Raw genomic sequence first — 18,933 nt, forward strand, 5'->3', positions numbered from 1 at the left:
TTGAGGAAAAAGAGTACTGTGAGATGAGAGATTTTAAGAGCTGTTTTAAAAAAAAACTGAAGTGTTATCAGATTCTTTGGTTTCATGAGATTCAGGTGTAATGTTACATTTAACACCAAATTCTTGTTACTCAGTTTACTATCTTTTAAATATTCTCATTTTCTACAAGGAAAGTGTAACTTGCCTAAAATGGGACCCAACTGGACACCTGCTGCTTGCTGTTGCCAGAGAAGAGATGGTGAAGATCTGGGGGAGAATAGGCAATGCCTGGCTCGCAGTCCAAACTCTGTTTCACACAGCATTGGTTAATACTTCAGCTTGGTGTCCACTTCCAGGGAAAGGTCAGGATCCAAGACTAATGCTTGCAGTGTAAGTTTTAAAAGAAACAAAAATGTATTTGTCTGATGTCATTTTGTTTTAAAACCAAAAGTTAAAATGCACCTTTAAAAAGCCATGAATTGGATTTTGCCTTCCCTGTCATTAGGTTTGAAGGCTGGGGTCAAGTAAAATTGAACAGGTGACCTTCTCACTTCCCACATCTGTCTGATTTTTATTCATCCATGGGATGTAGCCATAAATGACTAAGCTTGCGTTTATTATACATCACTAATGTGCTTGAGAATGTGGTGGCAAGCAGCTTTTTTGAACCACTGTGATCCATGGTGGGCAGGTGCAGGCATGAAGCTATTAGAGATCGAGTCCAGGATTATCAGCCATCAACAGTGGAAGAGTGACAATATAGTTCCTAGTCAGGATGGTCTGTGGCTTGGAAGAGAACTAACAGGTGGATGTGGGGGAAGCCTAGAAACATGACTGAAGGGACTCAGCAAGGAAGGCTAGATCCCCCTTTGTTAGATCCCTTTATCCCAGCTCCTTGAACCTGTTTTTATTTGTCCCATTCACCTTGCTGAGATGCCTGTCCTTGGGACTTGCCTTGGGTGCCTTGGCATGGTGAGACTGCCTGTAGTCTCAGCAATGGCCACTGCTCAAACTGACGCTGTATAGAATACAGAGCTGTCACCAGCCAATTGGCTGGCAGCTCCGTAAGACAAGACTTCTAACTAAGACAGGGGCAGAAAACTCACCTTAAGGAACACTTCTTCTGAATGCTACTTCAGAGTGCAATAGGAAACCACTGGAATTATGCATGGGCTCCCGTGACTACCAGGAATAGAGGGGCATGATCTCAATCCCACAGATACAACATTTGTCATATTGGATTTATAGGTCAGAAGACTCTCTCGGACCTTTCATGTGGTCACAGTTTGAAAATTAATTGTGTAAATAATTAGTGTTCTCCAGGGATCTGTGCTGGGAGCTCAGCTTTTCGCCATAGATATTTGTGACTTGGATGAATGAACAGAGAGTAGTATGATTCAACTTGCAGGGTGCACTGCACTTTGTCACATCGTGTAGTTCAAAATGGCAAGTTTCTAAGAAGCATAAGCAAACTAAGTTTCAAAGCTAAAGATCTACTTTCGATCCAAGGAAGACATGAGAACATTTTCTTAATTGATGGAGACAAGAGGCATAAGGAAAAACGAAAGGAATTTAGGTGACTGTGTACAAAATCACAAAGTACAAAATTATCAGAAGAAATCAAAGGTCTGATAAATTATTAACCTTCAGCTCAAGAGGACTGAAATGCAAAGTTGAGGGAAATCATGCTTGAGTGGTACAAAACCTTGGCCTTTGGCCTGGCAGGAAAATCCGAGACAAGGGTGCATAACCTCAAAATTAGAACTGGCCCATCTGGGAATGAAATTATGAATCACCTTTTCACATTGAGAAATGGTTATGCAGAAGACTGTTTCCTCTGAAAGATGCTGGACTGAAATGTTCAAAGGTTGATGGAAATTCTTTTGGTAAGAGTAATGGAACTAAAGACATAGCACATGGTGATTGAGGTAAATACAAGTCATGATCTGACAGAACTCTAGAAAGTTAATGTTTCATTTCTTTTGTAAGATATGCTTTATAATCTAATACGAACAGCACAGGGATAGGCCTTTTTGGTCCACCAAACCTGCGCCGATTCCCAATCCTTATTTACACCTGCTACTTATTGCCCATGGGCATTATCAGTCCTCCTGTTTGCCTAACGTTCATGTGTCTCACAGGATTTGCCTTAAATGTTGCTAACATGTCTGCTTCCACCACGTCCACTGGCAGTACATTCCATGCACCCACTGCCCCCTTTAAAGTTTGCACATATTGATGATCTCAGCACATCTCAGTGAGTACTGGTGCTTCTCAACAGGTTTTGACACATCTTGACAGATCTATCGTTTTGACTTTTTGAAGCTTTGTTCCCCTTTGTGACATGCCCTGCTACATTTTCACTGGTCTTGACACTTCATGGTAGGTCTTGATATTTTTCTTTCTATTTTTGGTCATTCTGTAGCAGTTGGAGTGGGTGGTAAAGGAACTGTCTGTCATTTGGAATCATACCTGACACAAAGGAAGTTGGTTGTTTCTTCTCAGCTCCAAGACATCTCTGCTGAAGTTCCTCAGGGTAGAGTCATTAGCCCAGTCATCATTAGCTGTTTCATCAATAACCTTCCCTCCATCATAAGGTCAGAATTGGGAATTTTTGCTGATCATTGCACAATTTTCAGTACCATTTATGACTTCACAGACAGTGAGGCAATACAAGCACAAATGCAGCAAGACCTGGACAATATCCTGACATGGGCTGAAAAGTACTTGTTATAACCAAGAACATAAAAACTACAATAGGAGTAGGAAATTAATCTCAACCTGCTCTGCCATTCAGTATGATCATGGCTGATCTCTCATTAGTGATAAGAGTGTGTTGCTGGAAAAGAACAGCAGGTCAGGCAGGATCCAAGGAGCAGGAAAATCATCGATTCTCCTCCTCCTCAAATGCTGCCTGACTTGCTGTGCTTTTCCAGCAACACACTCTCGACTCTGATCTCCAGCATCTGCAGGCCTCACTTTCTCATAGTTGATCTCTCATTAGCCTCAACTCTACTTTCCTAGTCACTCTCCATAACCTTTCAACTTGAAACTAATTAAAAATCTGTCTCTCTTCTCAAATTCACTCAATATCCTGGCCACCTCCTCATTTGGGGTAGTGAATTCCAGTTTTTCCTCTTCCTCTGTGTTTTAAATCTGCTAACCCTTATCCTAAAACTATGCTCCACAACAAGAAACATTCTTTTTATCCACTCTGTCAATACCCTTTAGTATTTGATATACCTTCTCTCACTCTTCTAAACTCTAGAAAATATAGGCCTAAACTGTCCAACCTCTCTTCATAAGGCAAACCTCTCACATCTAGAATTTATCTAGTGAACTTCCTCTGAGCTGCCTCCATATCACCTGCATCCATCCTCTCAACTAAGTGAGCCAAAACTGCACGCAATACTCCAGGTGTCATCTCACTAACGTGTTTACAGTTGCAGTAACACTTTCTTACTTTTATACTATTTATTTGGCAATAAATGCCAAAATTCCACTTGCCTTCCTTATTAACTGCTGTACGTGCTTGTTAGTTTTCTGTGATTCATGCACATCCAGATTCCTCTGCACCAAAGCACTCTAATGTTTCTCTCGGTTTAGAAAATAAGTTGCCTTTTTATTCTTCCCACCAAAATGGATAAGCTCACACTTATGCACATTAAACTCACTTTAGAGGGAGGCAATGGCCTCGTGGTATTATAAACACTGACCATTAATCCAGAGGCCCAGGTAATGTTCTGGGGACCCTGGTTCAAATTAAACCATAGCAGATGGTGGAATTTGAATTCAATTAAAAAAAACAAAAAAAAATCTAGAATTAAGAATCTAATGATGACCATGAATCCATTGACGATTGTTGGAAAAAAAAACATGTTTCACTAATGTCCTTTAGGAAAGAAAACTGTCATCTTTACCTGGTCTGGCCTGCATGTAACTCCAGACTCTCAACAATGTGCTTGACTCTTAACTACCCTTGGGTAATTAGGGATGGGTAATAAATGCTGGCCCTATGCCGTCATTCTGTGAATAAATTAAAACAAATTCTGCCAAATTTTTGCCCATTCACATGCCCTATCCGTATCCATTGGTAAAATTCTTATTCCTTTATTGCAACTTACTTTCCCACCTACTTTAGCATCGTGTGCAAATATGGCTATCCTTCCTTCTATCCCAGTCATTACTCGGAACGCAGAGTTATACAGCAGGGAAACAGACCCTTCGATTCAGCCAGCCCATGCTGACCATAATCCCAAACTAGACTAATTCCACCTACCTGTGCTTGGTCCATGTCCCTCCAAGCATTTCTTATATTAACAGAGATTATAAATAGTTGGGGTATGAGGACCAAACCATTAGACACATCTTGCCAACCAGAAAAAAGATCTATTTATCCCTACTTCCTATCTCCGTTCCTTTTTATAGAAGGGCTTTATATTAGCATTTCCCAAAGGGAATTTTGGAATATTATAAATAATGTATCTACTATTCTGCTGCCACTTCCTTTAAGCTCCCAGGATGTAGGCCATCAGGCCCAGGCTACTCATCTGTCTTTAATCCCAGTCATAGCTATCTACTTTTTCCCTTATGGTGATTATTGTTCCCTTTTAACTTCTTCATGTCACGCAAGTACCAAGCAAAGAATCTCTCCCAAAGAGAGATTCTAACCATCACTCCTTGACATTAGTGACATTAGCAAAACTAAATCCTTATCATCAATGTTACCATTGACCAGAAGTTTGCCAAATAAATGCAGTGGCTACAAGAACAGTCCAGAGGATAGGAATTCTGAAAGGCATAACTCACCTCCTGCAAGCTAGGCAATATCAGGAGGTGCACGAGTCGACATTTTGGGTCGAAACTCATCAGACCACTCCTGATGAAGGGTCTCAACCCAAAACATCAACCTCTCCACCACCTGGCTTGCTGTGTTCTTCCAGCTTTCTGTTTATCCACTTTTGGATTCCAGCATCTGTAGTTTTTTTTGCTTACAAAAGAGAATCTCCTGACTGTCCAAAAACCTGTCTACCATTTACAAGCCCCAAGTTAGGAGTATGATGGAATACTCCTTACCTGACTAGCTGAGTACAGTTTCAACAACACCCGAAGCTTGACACCATCCAAGACAAAGCAGCATGCCAAAAGTTAACAAGGCTCCTTGAGAGCATTGTCCACATGCATGAGCACTACCACCTAGAAGAACAAGTGCAGCAGACACGAGGGAATACCACCAGTTGTAAGTTCCCCTCCAAGCCTCTCAACATCCTGACTTGGAAATATTTCACCATTTGTTACTTGTCACTGGGTCAAAATCCTGGAATTCCCACCATGATAGCATTGTGGATCTACCTACATATGTTCACAACAGTTTGAGACAGCTTGGGTTCAAGTCTCACCTGTTCTAGAGATGTGTAATAACATCTCTGAACAGGTTGATTAGACAAATAGGTTAAATTTTTAAAAGTTTATGCATCTTTTGCTTACAATCCTCCAAACAATTAACAATTGGTGCCTAGTTCCTACCAAAGGGTACCTAAACCCTCTCCCACTGGATAACTGACACTCTCCTCCCCCCAAGAATGCGTGACCTCTAACCTAAAGTGTCATCAGGTCAAATCAATAGCCGTACCATCGCGCTCGAAGAGATGACCTAGCTAAACAAAAAAAATGCACTGCACACTCCCTCATAATGGAATTACTAAAATGGAATGTGAATCGAGAGACCTGAGCATTTAAATGCCTACACATGAAGCCCAAATCAACTTCATTCCAATCTCTGGGGAAATGGCAAGTCCTGTGTTTGGGAGGTGGGACATGCGTTTTCAGCCATCATTTTCACACACTTTCGACTCGGGACATGCATGAAGCATCTGCCAGGCAAGCCTTTCTCACCATCAGCCAACTTACAGTTTGATGTTTGTTTGAAAGTTCTGGTCATGTGATATTCTGCCCAATGGCTTTGACCATCTGCTCAGGGGGTTATCTGGCAACATCTGCCATCTCCTTTTCGAACAGAGCTTCATGAACTATATGTGCAGACCATAGCCAGATAGACTTCTATTCAAAGGTGTGTGTCTGCACTGACTTGCGCAAACAATTGGTTTCATTAATGTATATATATATCACTTATCTACAGAAAATATGTTTCTGCAAACTTTAAAGGACTAAACCCCTCATTTCTAACCTCATTCCCAAAAACAGCTAAGGAAGGTGAAGGTTTTGCTAATTACCTTCAATTTTTTAAGATAGAATTCATTTCTAATTATTATTAGAAAATAAAGCTTGAATGTCTTCCACCCAGGGGTTGTCAGAATGGCTTAGTTTATGTTTGGACACTACCACAAGGTGGCACTGCTGTATCATTACCAAACCTCTTGCATTCTCCTGATGTCCAAGAAAGACATGTTGAGGTAAGAGGCATAGATTTTTTTATTTGTGTCAGCAACTAAAGTGGTATGCTTTTGAAAAATAAGGCAGGTCTTACATCTCAACTTTGGAATTATCTTCAGAAACAAAGCAGTAATTGATTGATTAAACTTGAAATTACATATTAAATGAAGATCTAAAAGAGAGACTTGTGTTTGTGTAGTACCTTTCAAGCCCACATCTCTCAAAGCACTTCACAGCTAACTAATTACTTTCGAAATGTCACTGCTGTAATGTGGGAGACGTGGCAGCCAACTTCCACACAATAACCTCCTACAAACAATGTGGCTATGACCAGATCATCTCATTTTTGTGATGGATTGAAAAATGCATGTTGGCCAAGGGACTGGGGATAATTTATCTGCACTTCTTCATGGGATCATTTAGAGCCACCTGACAGGACAGGCTGCCTCATCTGAAGGACAGCACGTCCGACAGATCAGCACACTCTCACTATTGTAACCATTTGCATTTGATTTTTGTGCTTCTCCTGGATTGGGATTAGAGTTCCAATCTCTCACTCAGAGGCACGAGTGCCACCAACTCAGCCACAGCTGACGTATAGACTGAGTGTTTTTCATCTATGTTGATTTATTACATCTGACTAAAGACTATAATTCTCTTTAGCAAGAATTACTTTCTAACGTAAACTTTTCATTTGGTAGGAAAAATTTCAGTTCAGAGGTAGAGCCAAATGTGTGTTTCGTCTGAACGCTCATATAACTGCAGTGATGCTGGTGACCTTCAATACTGATGGTTTAACACTTTTATCTGGAGGGATTGGGGGGCTGATAAATATCTGGTCTTTGCAGGTAAGAATTTTAATAATATTCCATAAATTAATATTCTGATGCTCACAAGTACAAAGGAGTAATGATAAGGATTAGAAAGCTTAAACAAAATGTTATTGCTGATAAAAATTGGAACTATTTTTGAAGACAGTTTCATGTCTCTTTTATAAAGTAGCAAATCAGGTTTTTTACATCATGTCTTGTCAAAGTTCTTGGGGAAATTAGACCATAAGACCATAAGACATAGGAGTGGAAGTAAGGCCATTCGGCCCATCAAGTCCACTCCGCCATTCAATCATGGCTGATGCGCATTTCAGCTCCACTTACCAGCGTTCTCCCCGTAGCCCTTAATTCCTCGAGACAACAAGAATCTATCAATCTCGGCCTTGAAGACATTTAGCGTCCCGGCTTCCACTGCACTCCGTGGTAATGAATTCCACAGGCCCACCACTCTCTGGATGAAGAAATGCCTCCGCATTTCTGTTCTGAAATGACCCCCTCTAATTCTAAGGCTGTGTCCACGGGTCCTAGTCTCCTCGTTTAACTGAAACAATTTCCTAGCATCCACCTTTTCCAAGCCATGTATTATTTTGTACGTCTCTATTAAGTCTCCCCTTAATCTTCTAAACTCCAACGAATACAATCCCAGTATCCTCAGCCGTTCCTCATATGTTAGACCTGTCATTCCAGGGATCATCCGTGTGAATCTCCGCTGGACACGTTCCAGTGCCAGTATGTCCTTCCTGAGGTGTGGGGACCAAAACTGGACACAGTACTCCAAATGGGGCCTAACCAGAGCTTTATAAAGTCTTAGTAGTACATCTCTGCTTTTATATTCCAACCCTCTTGAGATAAGAGACAACATTGCATTCGCTTTCTTAATCACGGACTCAACCTGCATGTTTACCTTTAGAGAATCCTGGACTAGCACTCCCAGATCCCTTTGTGCTTTGGCTTTATTAATTTTCTCACCATTTAGAAAGTAGTCTATGCTTTTATTCTTTTTGCCAAAGTGCAAGACCTCGCACTTGCTCACGTTAAATTCCATCAGCCATTTCCTGGACCACTCTCCCAACCTGTCAAGATCCTTCTGCAGCCTCCCCACTTCCTCAGTACTACCTGCCTGTCCACCTAACTTCGTATCATCGGCAAACTTCGCTAGAATGCCCCCGGTTCCCTCATCCAAATCGTTAATATATAATGCGAACAGCTGTGGCCCCAGCACCAAACCCTGCGGGACACCGCTCGTCACCGGCTGCCATTCTGAAAAAGAACCTTTTATCCCAACTCTCTGCCTTCTGTTAGACAGCCAATCCTCAATCCATCCCAGCAGCTCACCTCGAACACCATGGGCCCTCACCTTGCTCAGCAGCCTCCCGTGTGGCACCTTATCAAAGGCCTTTTGAAAGTCTAGATAGACCACATCCACTGGGTTTCCCTGGTCTAACCTACTTGTTACCTCTTCAAAAAATTTCAACAGGTTTGTCAGGCATGACCTCCCTTTACTAAATCCATGTTGACTTGTTCTAATCAGACTCTGCTCTTCCAAGAATTTAGAAACCTCATCCTTAATGATGGATTCTAGAATTTTACCAACAACCGAGGTTAAGCTGATTGGCCTATAATTTTCCATCTTTTGCCTTGATCCTTTCTTGAACAAGAGGGTTACAACAGCCATCTTCCAATCATCCGGGACCTTTCCTGACTCCAGTGACTCTTGAAAGATCTCAACCAATGCCTCTGCTATTTCCTCAGCCACCTCTCTCAGAACTCTAGGGTGTATCCCATCGGGGCCAGGAGATTTATCAATTTTAAGACTTTTTAACTTTTCTAGCACTATCTCTTTCGTAATGGCAACCATACTCAACTCAGCCCCGTGACACCCTTTAATTTTTGGGATATTACTCATGTCTTCCACTGTGAAGACTGACGCAAAGTACTTGTTAAGTTCTCCTGCTATTTCCTTATCTCCCATCACTAGGCTTCCTGCATCAGTTTGAAGTGGCCCAATGTCTACTTTTGCCTGTCGTTTGTTTCTTATGTACTGAAAGAAACTTTTACTATTATTTCTAATATTACTGGCTAGCCTACCTTCATATTTGATCCTCTCCTTTCTTATTACACTCTTTGTTATCCTCTGTTTGCTTTTGTATCCCTCCCAATCTTCTGATTTCCCACTGTTCTTAGCCACTTTATAGGATCTCTCTTTTTCTTTAATACATTTCCTGACTTCCTTTGTCAGCCAAGGTTGTCTAATCCCTCCCCGGTTAATCTTTCTTTTCTTGGGAATGAACCTCTGTACAGTGTCCTCAATTATACCTACAAACTCCTGCCATTTTTGCTCTACTGTCTTCCCGGTTAGCCTCTGCTTCCAGTCTATTTTAGTCAGTTCCTCTCTCATGCCCTCATAATTACCTTTATTCAACTGTAACACCATTACATCCGATTTTGCCTTCTCCCTTTCAAACTCCAGACTGAACTCTATCATATTATGGTCGCTACTTCCTATTAGAAAAAGATAGGCAGAGCGTTTTAGAATTTGGCAGCCTCTGTTGTTTTTTCTGAAATTTCATGATAGAGAGAAGCTTTATATTTCCCAATTCTTGCTGAATTGAACAACTGGATTGTTACAAATTAATATTTGTAGCTGCTTTTTCTATGTTTCCTTCTCAGGATGGTTCAGTTCTACAGACAGTGGTGACTGGTTTGGGATCAGTAGTTGGCGTAGCCTGGATTCCACATATTGGTGTGGCAGCTTGCTCCAGCAGATCAAAGGTCAGTTGGTCATTCTTGTTTTAAAAAGCCAACGTCCCAGGTCTGGAAGGCTTGAGTTATAAAGAAAGGCTGGATATGCTGGGACTTTTTTCACTGGAATGTTGGAGGTTGAGCAAAGACCTTATAGAAGTCAATAACGTAATGAGGGGTATAGATAGAGTTAATGGTAGCTGTGTTTTCCCCAGGATGGAAGATTTCAAGACTATGGGGCACATTTTTAAGGTGAGAAAAAGGAGATTTAAAGAAGACATACGGGGCATTTTTTAAACTTAGTGTGAAACGTAACATTAACAATCCCTAATGACAAAAAGAAGGAGCTTGTATGTATCACACCTTTCTCAGGACACGCCAAATCCAATGATTTTTTTTTTTTATTGAAGTGCTGTCTTTGTTGAGAAATGAGGCAGCTGATTATCACACAACCAAGTACCACAAACAGCACTGAGGAAAAATGACCAGGTAATCTGTTGCAATAATGTGGAGTGAAAAAATAATTTTGACCAGGACACCAAGACAATCCCTGCTTTTCTTGATTGAGCACAGTAGGGTTAGAGACTTGGAATCACAAGGGTTGTTTATATCCAACTGAGAGAATTATTTGTGGATTGAAAGAAAGCACAATACTCGTTCAGATCTACATTGAGGTCTTAACCTACATTTATGTGCTTAAGTTTCCTAAATGAGAATTGAACCATCACTTTATGATTCAGAGCTGAATGCCAGTATCAAACCTGAAAGTTTAAAGTCAGCTTGTGGTGATGTATTAGATAGAAACAGGAGTAGATGGGCTCTTTGACTTGTTGCACCATTGATGGACTTATATGCGACCTAACTTCATTTATGCTTCTGTGCGACCTTTTTCTTTGCATTCATTCATGAAGTTTGTCATTGGCAAGACTATCGTTTACTGTCCACTCCTAACTACACTTGAAAAGATGGTAGTGAACTGCCATCTGAACTTCAAGCACACCTGCAGTGCCGTTAGGCATGTGTTTTAGGGTTTTGACCCAGATACCGAGTCCAGGAGCATTCAGGTACTGGTAATCCATGTATCTACTACTGTGGTCATAGGTTTAGAAGGAGCTTTGGCAAGTTGCTAACGTGCCTATTTTAGATAATTAACTTGCAACTGTTGTAATCCGATGTCAGAGAGAATGAAAGCCCAGCTTTTGATCGTATCCGTAAATAACTTTGGATAATGAAAACGTATTAAACTTATTAAAAATTTACAACTGTTCAAGCTTCAGTTGCTTTTTGTGGAAGATGGTTTCAGACTTTCTCCACGTTTTGCACATACAAGACCTGAAATGTCTGCTCCTAATTTAAAGCAAGAAATGCTGAGAGCAATCACAGGCTTGCCAGTTTCTCCACTGAACTGAAGTCCCTAAACCTTGGAATCAAATCTCCTCTCCAAGACTTAGACCTCGTTCCATCAGAATCCAGGCCAGATTCTCTTCAGAGTTTGGTGGAGATCAAAAGAGAAATTTAGTAATATGATTTAGTAGAGAAAGGAATAGATAACAAAGCCAGATGAGAATGGGAAGGGAACGTGAACTTGTGATAGTGATAAAGAAAATCCAATTAATCTTGAGCTAGAAAAGTAAAGAAAATGAGGAGTAATTATTTAAATTACTATGAGAGGAAGAGGAAAAGATAATGTTATAAGTTGAGTATTAGAATATAAATTATTGATTGATTTCTTGTGTTGAGCAGAGGAAAGAAAGAGATTATTTAAACTGAAAAAGGGGGATCCAGAAGCACCCACACCACTTCATTTGGTGTGGGTGGGACAGGGAAAGATTCTAAACTAGTCAACTACTATAGGAGATCCATTAACAATACAAAAATAAACGTTTATTTAAATATCTGTTTTGTAATGCTATTAATGAAGTCAAGAACATGAGATATGTTAATATTCACTCTTTTTTTAGAAAGTATGTTAAATTTTGTCTATATATTTCCCCTTCTGCTAGGATGTCCTCTTAATCAGGTGTTGTCCAGAGTGGATCTCTCAGAACCACATTCTAGCATCCTGCCGAATGGCTCTCCGAGCACAGGGTATCATAGGACTGAATAAGGCTCCTTGTATGAAAGTTTTTATCGAAAGATTGCATTTGCTGCTGCGTACACAGTATGCCTATGAAAAGGTAATCCAGTTACACAATTTGCAATAAAAAAGTATGTGATGGGTTTACTTGCTCTATTATAGAGCAGCTGAGAGGCATGAGTTGGCTTGAACTAGAATTCAAGGTTTTGTGGGGTCATTGGGAGTGGGCAAGCAGGTGTGAGGCCTAAGGGCTAATTGGCCCAGTTTTCTTTATTTTTACAACTGAGATAACCTTTGGTGAGGTGATTAACTAGCCAGCACTTTGCACCCACCGTATAGCTGTGGCTTTTCTAAGGGATGGCAGGCCCAACTCTGTCACACACGCAACTCCGAAAAGTGAAAACAGCAGGATTTGAGTCTGAGTCCCTCAAAGCAAGGTGGACCTGCCGAATTGGAAAATTTCCTGACTTGAACTCCCTGCCTCAGTGGTGAAAATCTGCCTATTATTATTGTCAGATAGGTAATCAAGTTTAAATTTTGATTTTATTTAATTGAGGGAGCAATTTTGTGGTTTTTATCTTTAAGGTTTTAGTTGAAATTATTTACTTTGCGTTCATAAACCAACAAAAGTGCCAATTGTGTATGATCAATTGGAAGTAGTGAATTGAAAGAGACTTCTACACATCCTCTTCTTACACCAACTTACTTCATAATGTCTTGAAAAAGACAAAATAAAACTAGCTGACCTAGATCAAGATCTGAGATTCTTACCACCTTGGGAGATTGGCTGAATGATCCAATTTCTTTTTGTCATTAATATAGTTATAAGAGAATAACTAAATTCTGTGGCAATTTGACACAGTGATGAATGGTAATCCCTCTGAGTTAATGCTTAAAGAAATGTCATGTTTATCCAAATCTGCAATCTTACATAAATACAGATCTTTCAGAAAATGCAGGGATCAACCAATCACAAATAAATCTATTGGATTAGTATCTACAGAATTCATGCACTTTTTAAACTGTCCCTTTCCAGCCACATGTGACCTGTGGAGATCAACTCGTACATAGTACCTTCCTGCAAAGTTTGGCCTCCCTTACAGTAGGCCTGTGTTTGGACCAGTTCCTTACCAGAACAGCAGAATCACCTCATCATAAGAACAGTAACCTGGAACCAGTTTCTCCAGAATGGAGTTGGCTCGCAACTTACTCTGCTACTATTAAGAGTGCCGAAGCTCTCGCCAAAGGAACTGCCTTCCCAGAAACCTTTAGTGTTCCAGAACTCAACCAGGATTCAGACTCCGAAGTCATCAAAGCACTGGTAGGATTTTACTTTTATGTCTATGCTCCAAATATTCAATTCCATGCTGTCCAAAGCAGCCTTGCCGTCAGTCAATCTTTGATCACTAATGGACAAATGTTTATGTAACCAACTTGACCTGGAATTATCAAAATGAGTCACCAAATTCATGCCCATATTCTATTGATCATATTAATTTTTGGAATGTAGGCACTATTAGCAAGGTTTGTGACATTTATCACTTACTCCCCTTGGTTGACATGAGAACGTGATGGTGAACCACCAGAATTTAGTAATGTTTCAATGCTACGGTTCTGTTTCCATGGCTTATATTTTCAAATAGTATGCAAATATATTTGTTCATCATTTTGAAGTGTGGGGGGGGGGGGTTTAAATATCCGTAAACAGGTGAGTATAAAATATTTTGTTTGAGCAAATAAAGAGAAAAACTTTGTATTGAATTAACCATCTTTCAAGTCCAAATGGTGGTTACGTAGACCTACACAAATGTGCACAGCAAGATCCCATAAATAAGAACAGGATAAATTGCAAACTGACAGTGCATCAGGGATATATGTGCGTCTGTTTTGAATTGTACCAAGAGCCTAACTTTATCAATATAGAAGATGATGACACTTCAAAAAACACAACACATCTGATAACACAACATTTGTAGTGGCTCAGGTGATAGAGTAGCTTTTATTTGTCATTCCGACCATATACAACTGATGCAGTAAAAAATGAGACAGCATTCCTCCAGAACCAAGGTGCTACATGGACAGTACAAACTGCACGATCATACAAAGGACTGCATAAAGTGCATACATAGTGCAAAACACGCAGGTTACAGTGTAATAAAAGAATGATAATTAATAGACATTGTTCTAGCAGCAAGTCAAAGTTGTGTGAAGAATTTCAGATGGAAAAGAGTCTGATCATACTGTGTTAAGGAGCCTGATGGCTTGGTGGAAGAAACTTGCACAGTCTGGCCATGAGAGACCAAACGCTAGGGTATCTTCTGATAGATGGCTGGAGGGAGAAGACTTTGAGTGAGAGGTGTGTGGGGTCTTCCACAATGCTCTTAGAGATGTTAAAGTTCTGGACTAGAGTTTGAACCTACAGCCTTGTGACTCATGCACACCACTGAACCAAGCTTTGGTTGGTTGGTCTTTGTAACAACACTTGTATCTTTGATACCTTTTACTGACAGCTCACATAAATAGAAAATGTGAAGGCAGTTGAAACTTGAGATTAAATCAAATATTTCACTGATGATAGAAACTTTGCTGACTTTTGTTCATGTGAGTTTTCATTCGCACAATCTGATGCTGGTTGATTAATTTAAAAAACAAGTGTTAGCAGGCTAACCAATTCACTTGGAAGGAATACCTGAGTCTGACACTTTTGTCTCACATGTACATCCCAATAGCAATCAAAAATTGCGGCCAGTGATTTTGGTACTTAACTCATTTTCTTTCCATAATCCCGCGTATGGAGGTCAGCTGTACTATCTAAAATTACCAGCACTCTGTCTGTTTGCATCAATTATATTACGATTTTATGTTCAGCACAATCCCAAAATGACTTCAATTGGTGCAAAAGTAAGTGTGCATTAGATCTCAAAATTTACATTTTATAAGCAATTTTGCTTCTCAATTGCTTTCATAAGCAATTTTGCTTCAGCAGCTTCTCATTGCAACCCAGTTAACAATACACCCTCCTCACAAAAGTGGTACACCCACTGTCAGTTCATTAAATAATCTGCCAATTTGCAAACAGCGTGAGCATTGCCTAAACACAGGTATAAGGCAGCAGATTTAGGAGAAGAAGGAACAAAAATGGAGGGTGAATTAAGTCAATTAGGGATATTCTATAGGAAATAAACTCTTTGCCGTAGGGGCAAAAATAAAATTTCATTATTTTAACCTGAGATTAATAGCTGTACTTTTTGAAGCCTAAAATTATAATTGTAATAATGAACTGACATTTATAAAATAATCACTTGTTTAACTATTCAAGATATCATCATCAGTAAATGTTTTCATTTCACAGGAGAACAATAAGTGGAGTTGCTTAATGGATGAGCAGCTTATGACTTGGGCTACATCTAAACCAGAGGTAAATTATTAACATATTTGCAAGATCCCACAACAAAATGTGTTATATCTGTTCTGTGACTCTGATGTTTCACAATCTTGATTGTTACTTTCTCAAATTTGCTTTCTCAGTGAGATGGGGAGAAAGTGAGGTCTGCAGATGCTGGAGATCAGAGATGGAAATGTGTTGCTGGAAAAGCGCAGCAGGTCAGGCAGCATCTCGGGAACAGGAGAATCGACGTTTCGGGCATTAGCCCGAAGAAGGGCTAATGCCCGAAACGTCGATTCTCCTGTTCCCTAGATGCTGCCTGACCTGCTGCGCTTTTCCAGCAACACATTTCCATTTCTCAGTGAGATGCCACACAATGCCCCAAAATAAGTTTCACAATACCAGCACCTAAAGTCTAACCTTAATCATTTGAATTTTAGGACTGGCAGCTTGGTGGTAAAAGTGAAGTGTTTTTATGGGGAGGTGGACGTCATGGACAGTTGGCTGATGCCGGAAACAGTGCTTTAGTACCTGCACTTGCTCCATCACTGACACAAGCTTTGCAGGTGAAGTAATTGATTTTCCTGAATTCCATCAAAAATGATAAATGAGCATTAAGTTATATGTAGTTCAATTAATCAAGTATAATATTTTATGACCACATCAATTGCAATTCCGAATACTGTTGGCAAAATTACAAGTGGTGACATATATCTTGTTTTAAATAGAAACCACGGGTGTGTAGAATGTGAAAGGGTATTTAATGGCAACAGATTAAAGTACTCATCACCTCCCTCCTGGACCTCCTCAATCGTGGTCCTTAAATGAAACCTTTGTTCAATGATTTTTGCATGTAATTATGGTAATTACCACAAGTCACATTGATAACCTGAAATGTGTGTATTAAGCCTTATAGCAAAGTTGCCATAGTCTGAACAGACCATTAGGCTGCTGTTTCATCAGAGAGAGATGACTGGTGGTGGTTTAACCTGAGAGTCGCCAGACCTCAGGCGAGAGGAGAGGTTGATGAAGAGAGCCCTTCATGGTAACCTCAGCTGATGCAGGAGTTGAACCCACTCTGTTGGTATCACCCTGCATTGCAAACCAGCTATCCAGCTAACTGAACTAACACACCCCCCCCCCCACCCCACCCAGCATTCAGCCTTATACATGAACAGAGTTTACAAATTTTTTTGCCCTTCATTTATTGAATGGATTTATGAAAAATGTTATTCGCAACTATTACTGTTAAGTCATTTTACAGAAAGACTCTACAGACCCTGTCTAACCTGCTGAGAGCATTTCCAGCCTATTCTGTTTTTTTAATTGTGATTTTTAAGTTCATTACATTGGAAATGAAATCCAGGGTAGATTGATGTGGGAAAGGATGATGAACGAGCAAAAGTTAGTGCAGGACATGGACAAGCTAATAGAAGACAGTCGAAAAGACCATTGAATAATCAAGTCTGGTGAGGACAAAAGAGTGAATGGTAGCCTGTCCACCTCCTTTACATGGGTATGAGTGCAATGAGCTCTGTTTGTATGAAGCTTCTATTTTAGAGACATCTTGTGGCCATGATGAATAAAAGATAATTCTGAAAATAGGATATTCTACCTGATGTGGTAATTTCTGAGACCTGAGTCTGATGACATGAAGCGTCATCAAAGATTTGGCACAATGGGCCAGGTGTTCCTAATCTGTCCTGATTCATGCATTGATTTCACATAGACACCACTATTACATTAGATTCAAGTCTTTATCACATCTACAAAAGCCACTTCCTAATTTTCTATGTCTTTATCTATCTATAATGTAATCTGATGCATTGTGTGATAAAATTGTTGTATAACTATTGAATTCTTCCTGTGACTAGGTGGTGTGTGGACAGAACTGTACATTCCTCGTTCAGGCAGATGGGACAGTTGTAGCTTTTGGGGAAGGTAGTTATGGACGCTTGGGTCAAGGAAATTCTGATGACCTTCACACTCCTACTGTTATTGCAGCATTGCAGGGTAAGCTTATGCAAAGCTTTAACTTTATATATTGTCAATATTTTGTTTCATACTCCATTAACTATCAAAGGGAATCAGGAGGGCAAATAGTGTTAAGGAGAATTCAAAGAGATTCTATAAGTACATTAAGGGAGAGAATAGGATCCCTTGAAGATCAAAGTGGCCATTGATGTGTGGAACCATAGGAGATGGATGAGATATTAAGCGAATGTTTCTCATCAGTATTTGCTGTGGTGAAAGACGTGGAAGCTCTTGTAATTGGGGAAATAAATACTAATGTCTTGAAAAGAGTTCCTATTAGAGAAGAAGTGATGGTGGAGGCCTTATAAGGGTGGATAAATCCCCAGGACCTGATCAGGTGGGAAGCTAAGGAAGAGATTGATGGGCCTCTGAGATATTTGTATCATTAACAGCCACGGGTAAGGTGCTAGAAGATTGGGATACGGCTAATGTGGTGCTCATGTAATTTAAGAAAGAGTGTAAGGGAACTATAGACCGGTGAACGTTACATCATTAGTGGGTAAGTTGTTGGAGGGGATTCTGACAGACAGGAGTTACGTGCATTTGGAAAGGCTTGCACTGATTAAGAATAGACGACATGGCTTTGTGCAAGGGAAATCATGTCTCACCAATTTGATTGAGTTTTTTGAAGAAGTAACAAAGAAGACTGATGAAGGCAGAGCAGTAAACGTTGTCTATATGGAGTTCAGCAAAGCTGGATTGTTTAGTAGGGTCAGATCACATGGGGTCTGGGGAGTCTGGATAATTGGATACAAAATTGGCTTGAAGAGACAGAGAGTGATGGAGGGATGTTTTTCATACTGGATGCCTGTGAGCAGCAGTGTGCCATAAGGATCCATGCTGGGTCCACTGCTTTTTGTCAGTTATATAAATGATTTAGATGTGAAAAGAGGAAGTATGGTTAGTAAGTTTGCCCCAAGATAGGTGATTTTGTGGACAGTGAAGAAGATTATCTCAGAATACAATGGAACATTCATCAGGTGGGCCAATGGGCTAAGGAGTAACAGATGGAGTTTAATTTAGATAAACATGTGGTGTTGCATTTTGATAAGGCAAACCAGGGCAGGACTTATACACTTAAAGTTAGGGCCATGGGGAATGTTGCTGAACAAAGAGACCTAGAGATGCAGGTCCATAGTTCCTTGAACGTGGAGTTACATGTAGACAGGGTGAAGAAGAAGCTGTTTGGCACACTTGCCTTCGTTGATCAGAACATTGGGTATAGGAGTTGCAACTGTACAGGATATTGATGAGGCCACTTTTAGAACACTGCGTACTACCCTGATCACCCTTCTATAGGAACGATGTTGGTAAACCTGTGAAGACGCAGAAAATATTTGCAAGGATGTTGCAGGGATCAGAGGATTCGAGTTATATGGAGAGGTTAAATACGCTATTCCTGTATTACCTGGAGCATCCAAGACTGAGGGATGACCTTAAGGAGGTTATAAAGTCCTCAGCAGCATGGAAAGGGTGAATAGCCAAGGTCATTT

At 40.2% G+C, this 18,933-nt stretch overlaps 1 protein-coding gene across 3 annotated transcripts in view; it reads left to right on the plus strand.

Annotated features, from left to right (window-relative positions):
- LOC122548398 (putative E3 ubiquitin-protein ligase HERC1) overlaps positions 1-18,933 on the plus strand; it is a 377,691-nt gene that overhangs the window by 315,750 nt on the left and 43,008 nt on the right. For all 3 annotated transcript variants that reach the window (XM_043686981.2, XM_043687001.2, XM_043686991.2), the window contains exons 56-64: positions 170-369; positions 6,284-6,392; positions 7,074-7,220; positions 9,873-9,974; positions 11,948-12,121; positions 13,058-13,342; positions 15,374-15,439; positions 15,847-15,972; positions 17,281-17,419. In XM_043686981.2, the coding sequence (XP_043542916.2) occupies positions 170-369; positions 6,284-6,392; positions 7,074-7,220; positions 9,873-9,974; positions 11,948-12,121; positions 13,058-13,342; positions 15,374-15,439; positions 15,847-15,972; positions 17,281-17,419 (1,348 nt within the window). The remainder of the gene's footprint in view (positions 1-169; positions 370-6,283; positions 6,393-7,073; positions 7,221-9,872; positions 9,975-11,947; positions 12,122-13,057; positions 13,343-15,373; positions 15,440-15,846; positions 15,973-17,280; positions 17,420-18,933) is intronic.

The sequence above is a fragment of the Chiloscyllium plagiosum genome, unplaced genomic scaffold (assembly GCF_037043375.1).
Source record: "Chiloscyllium plagiosum isolate Xiang-an unplaced genomic scaffold, Cpla_swu_hap1 HiC_scaffold_1, whole genome shotgun sequence".
Taxonomy (NCBI): domain Eukaryota; kingdom Metazoa; phylum Chordata; class Chondrichthyes; order Orectolobiformes; family Hemiscylliidae; genus Chiloscyllium; species Chiloscyllium plagiosum.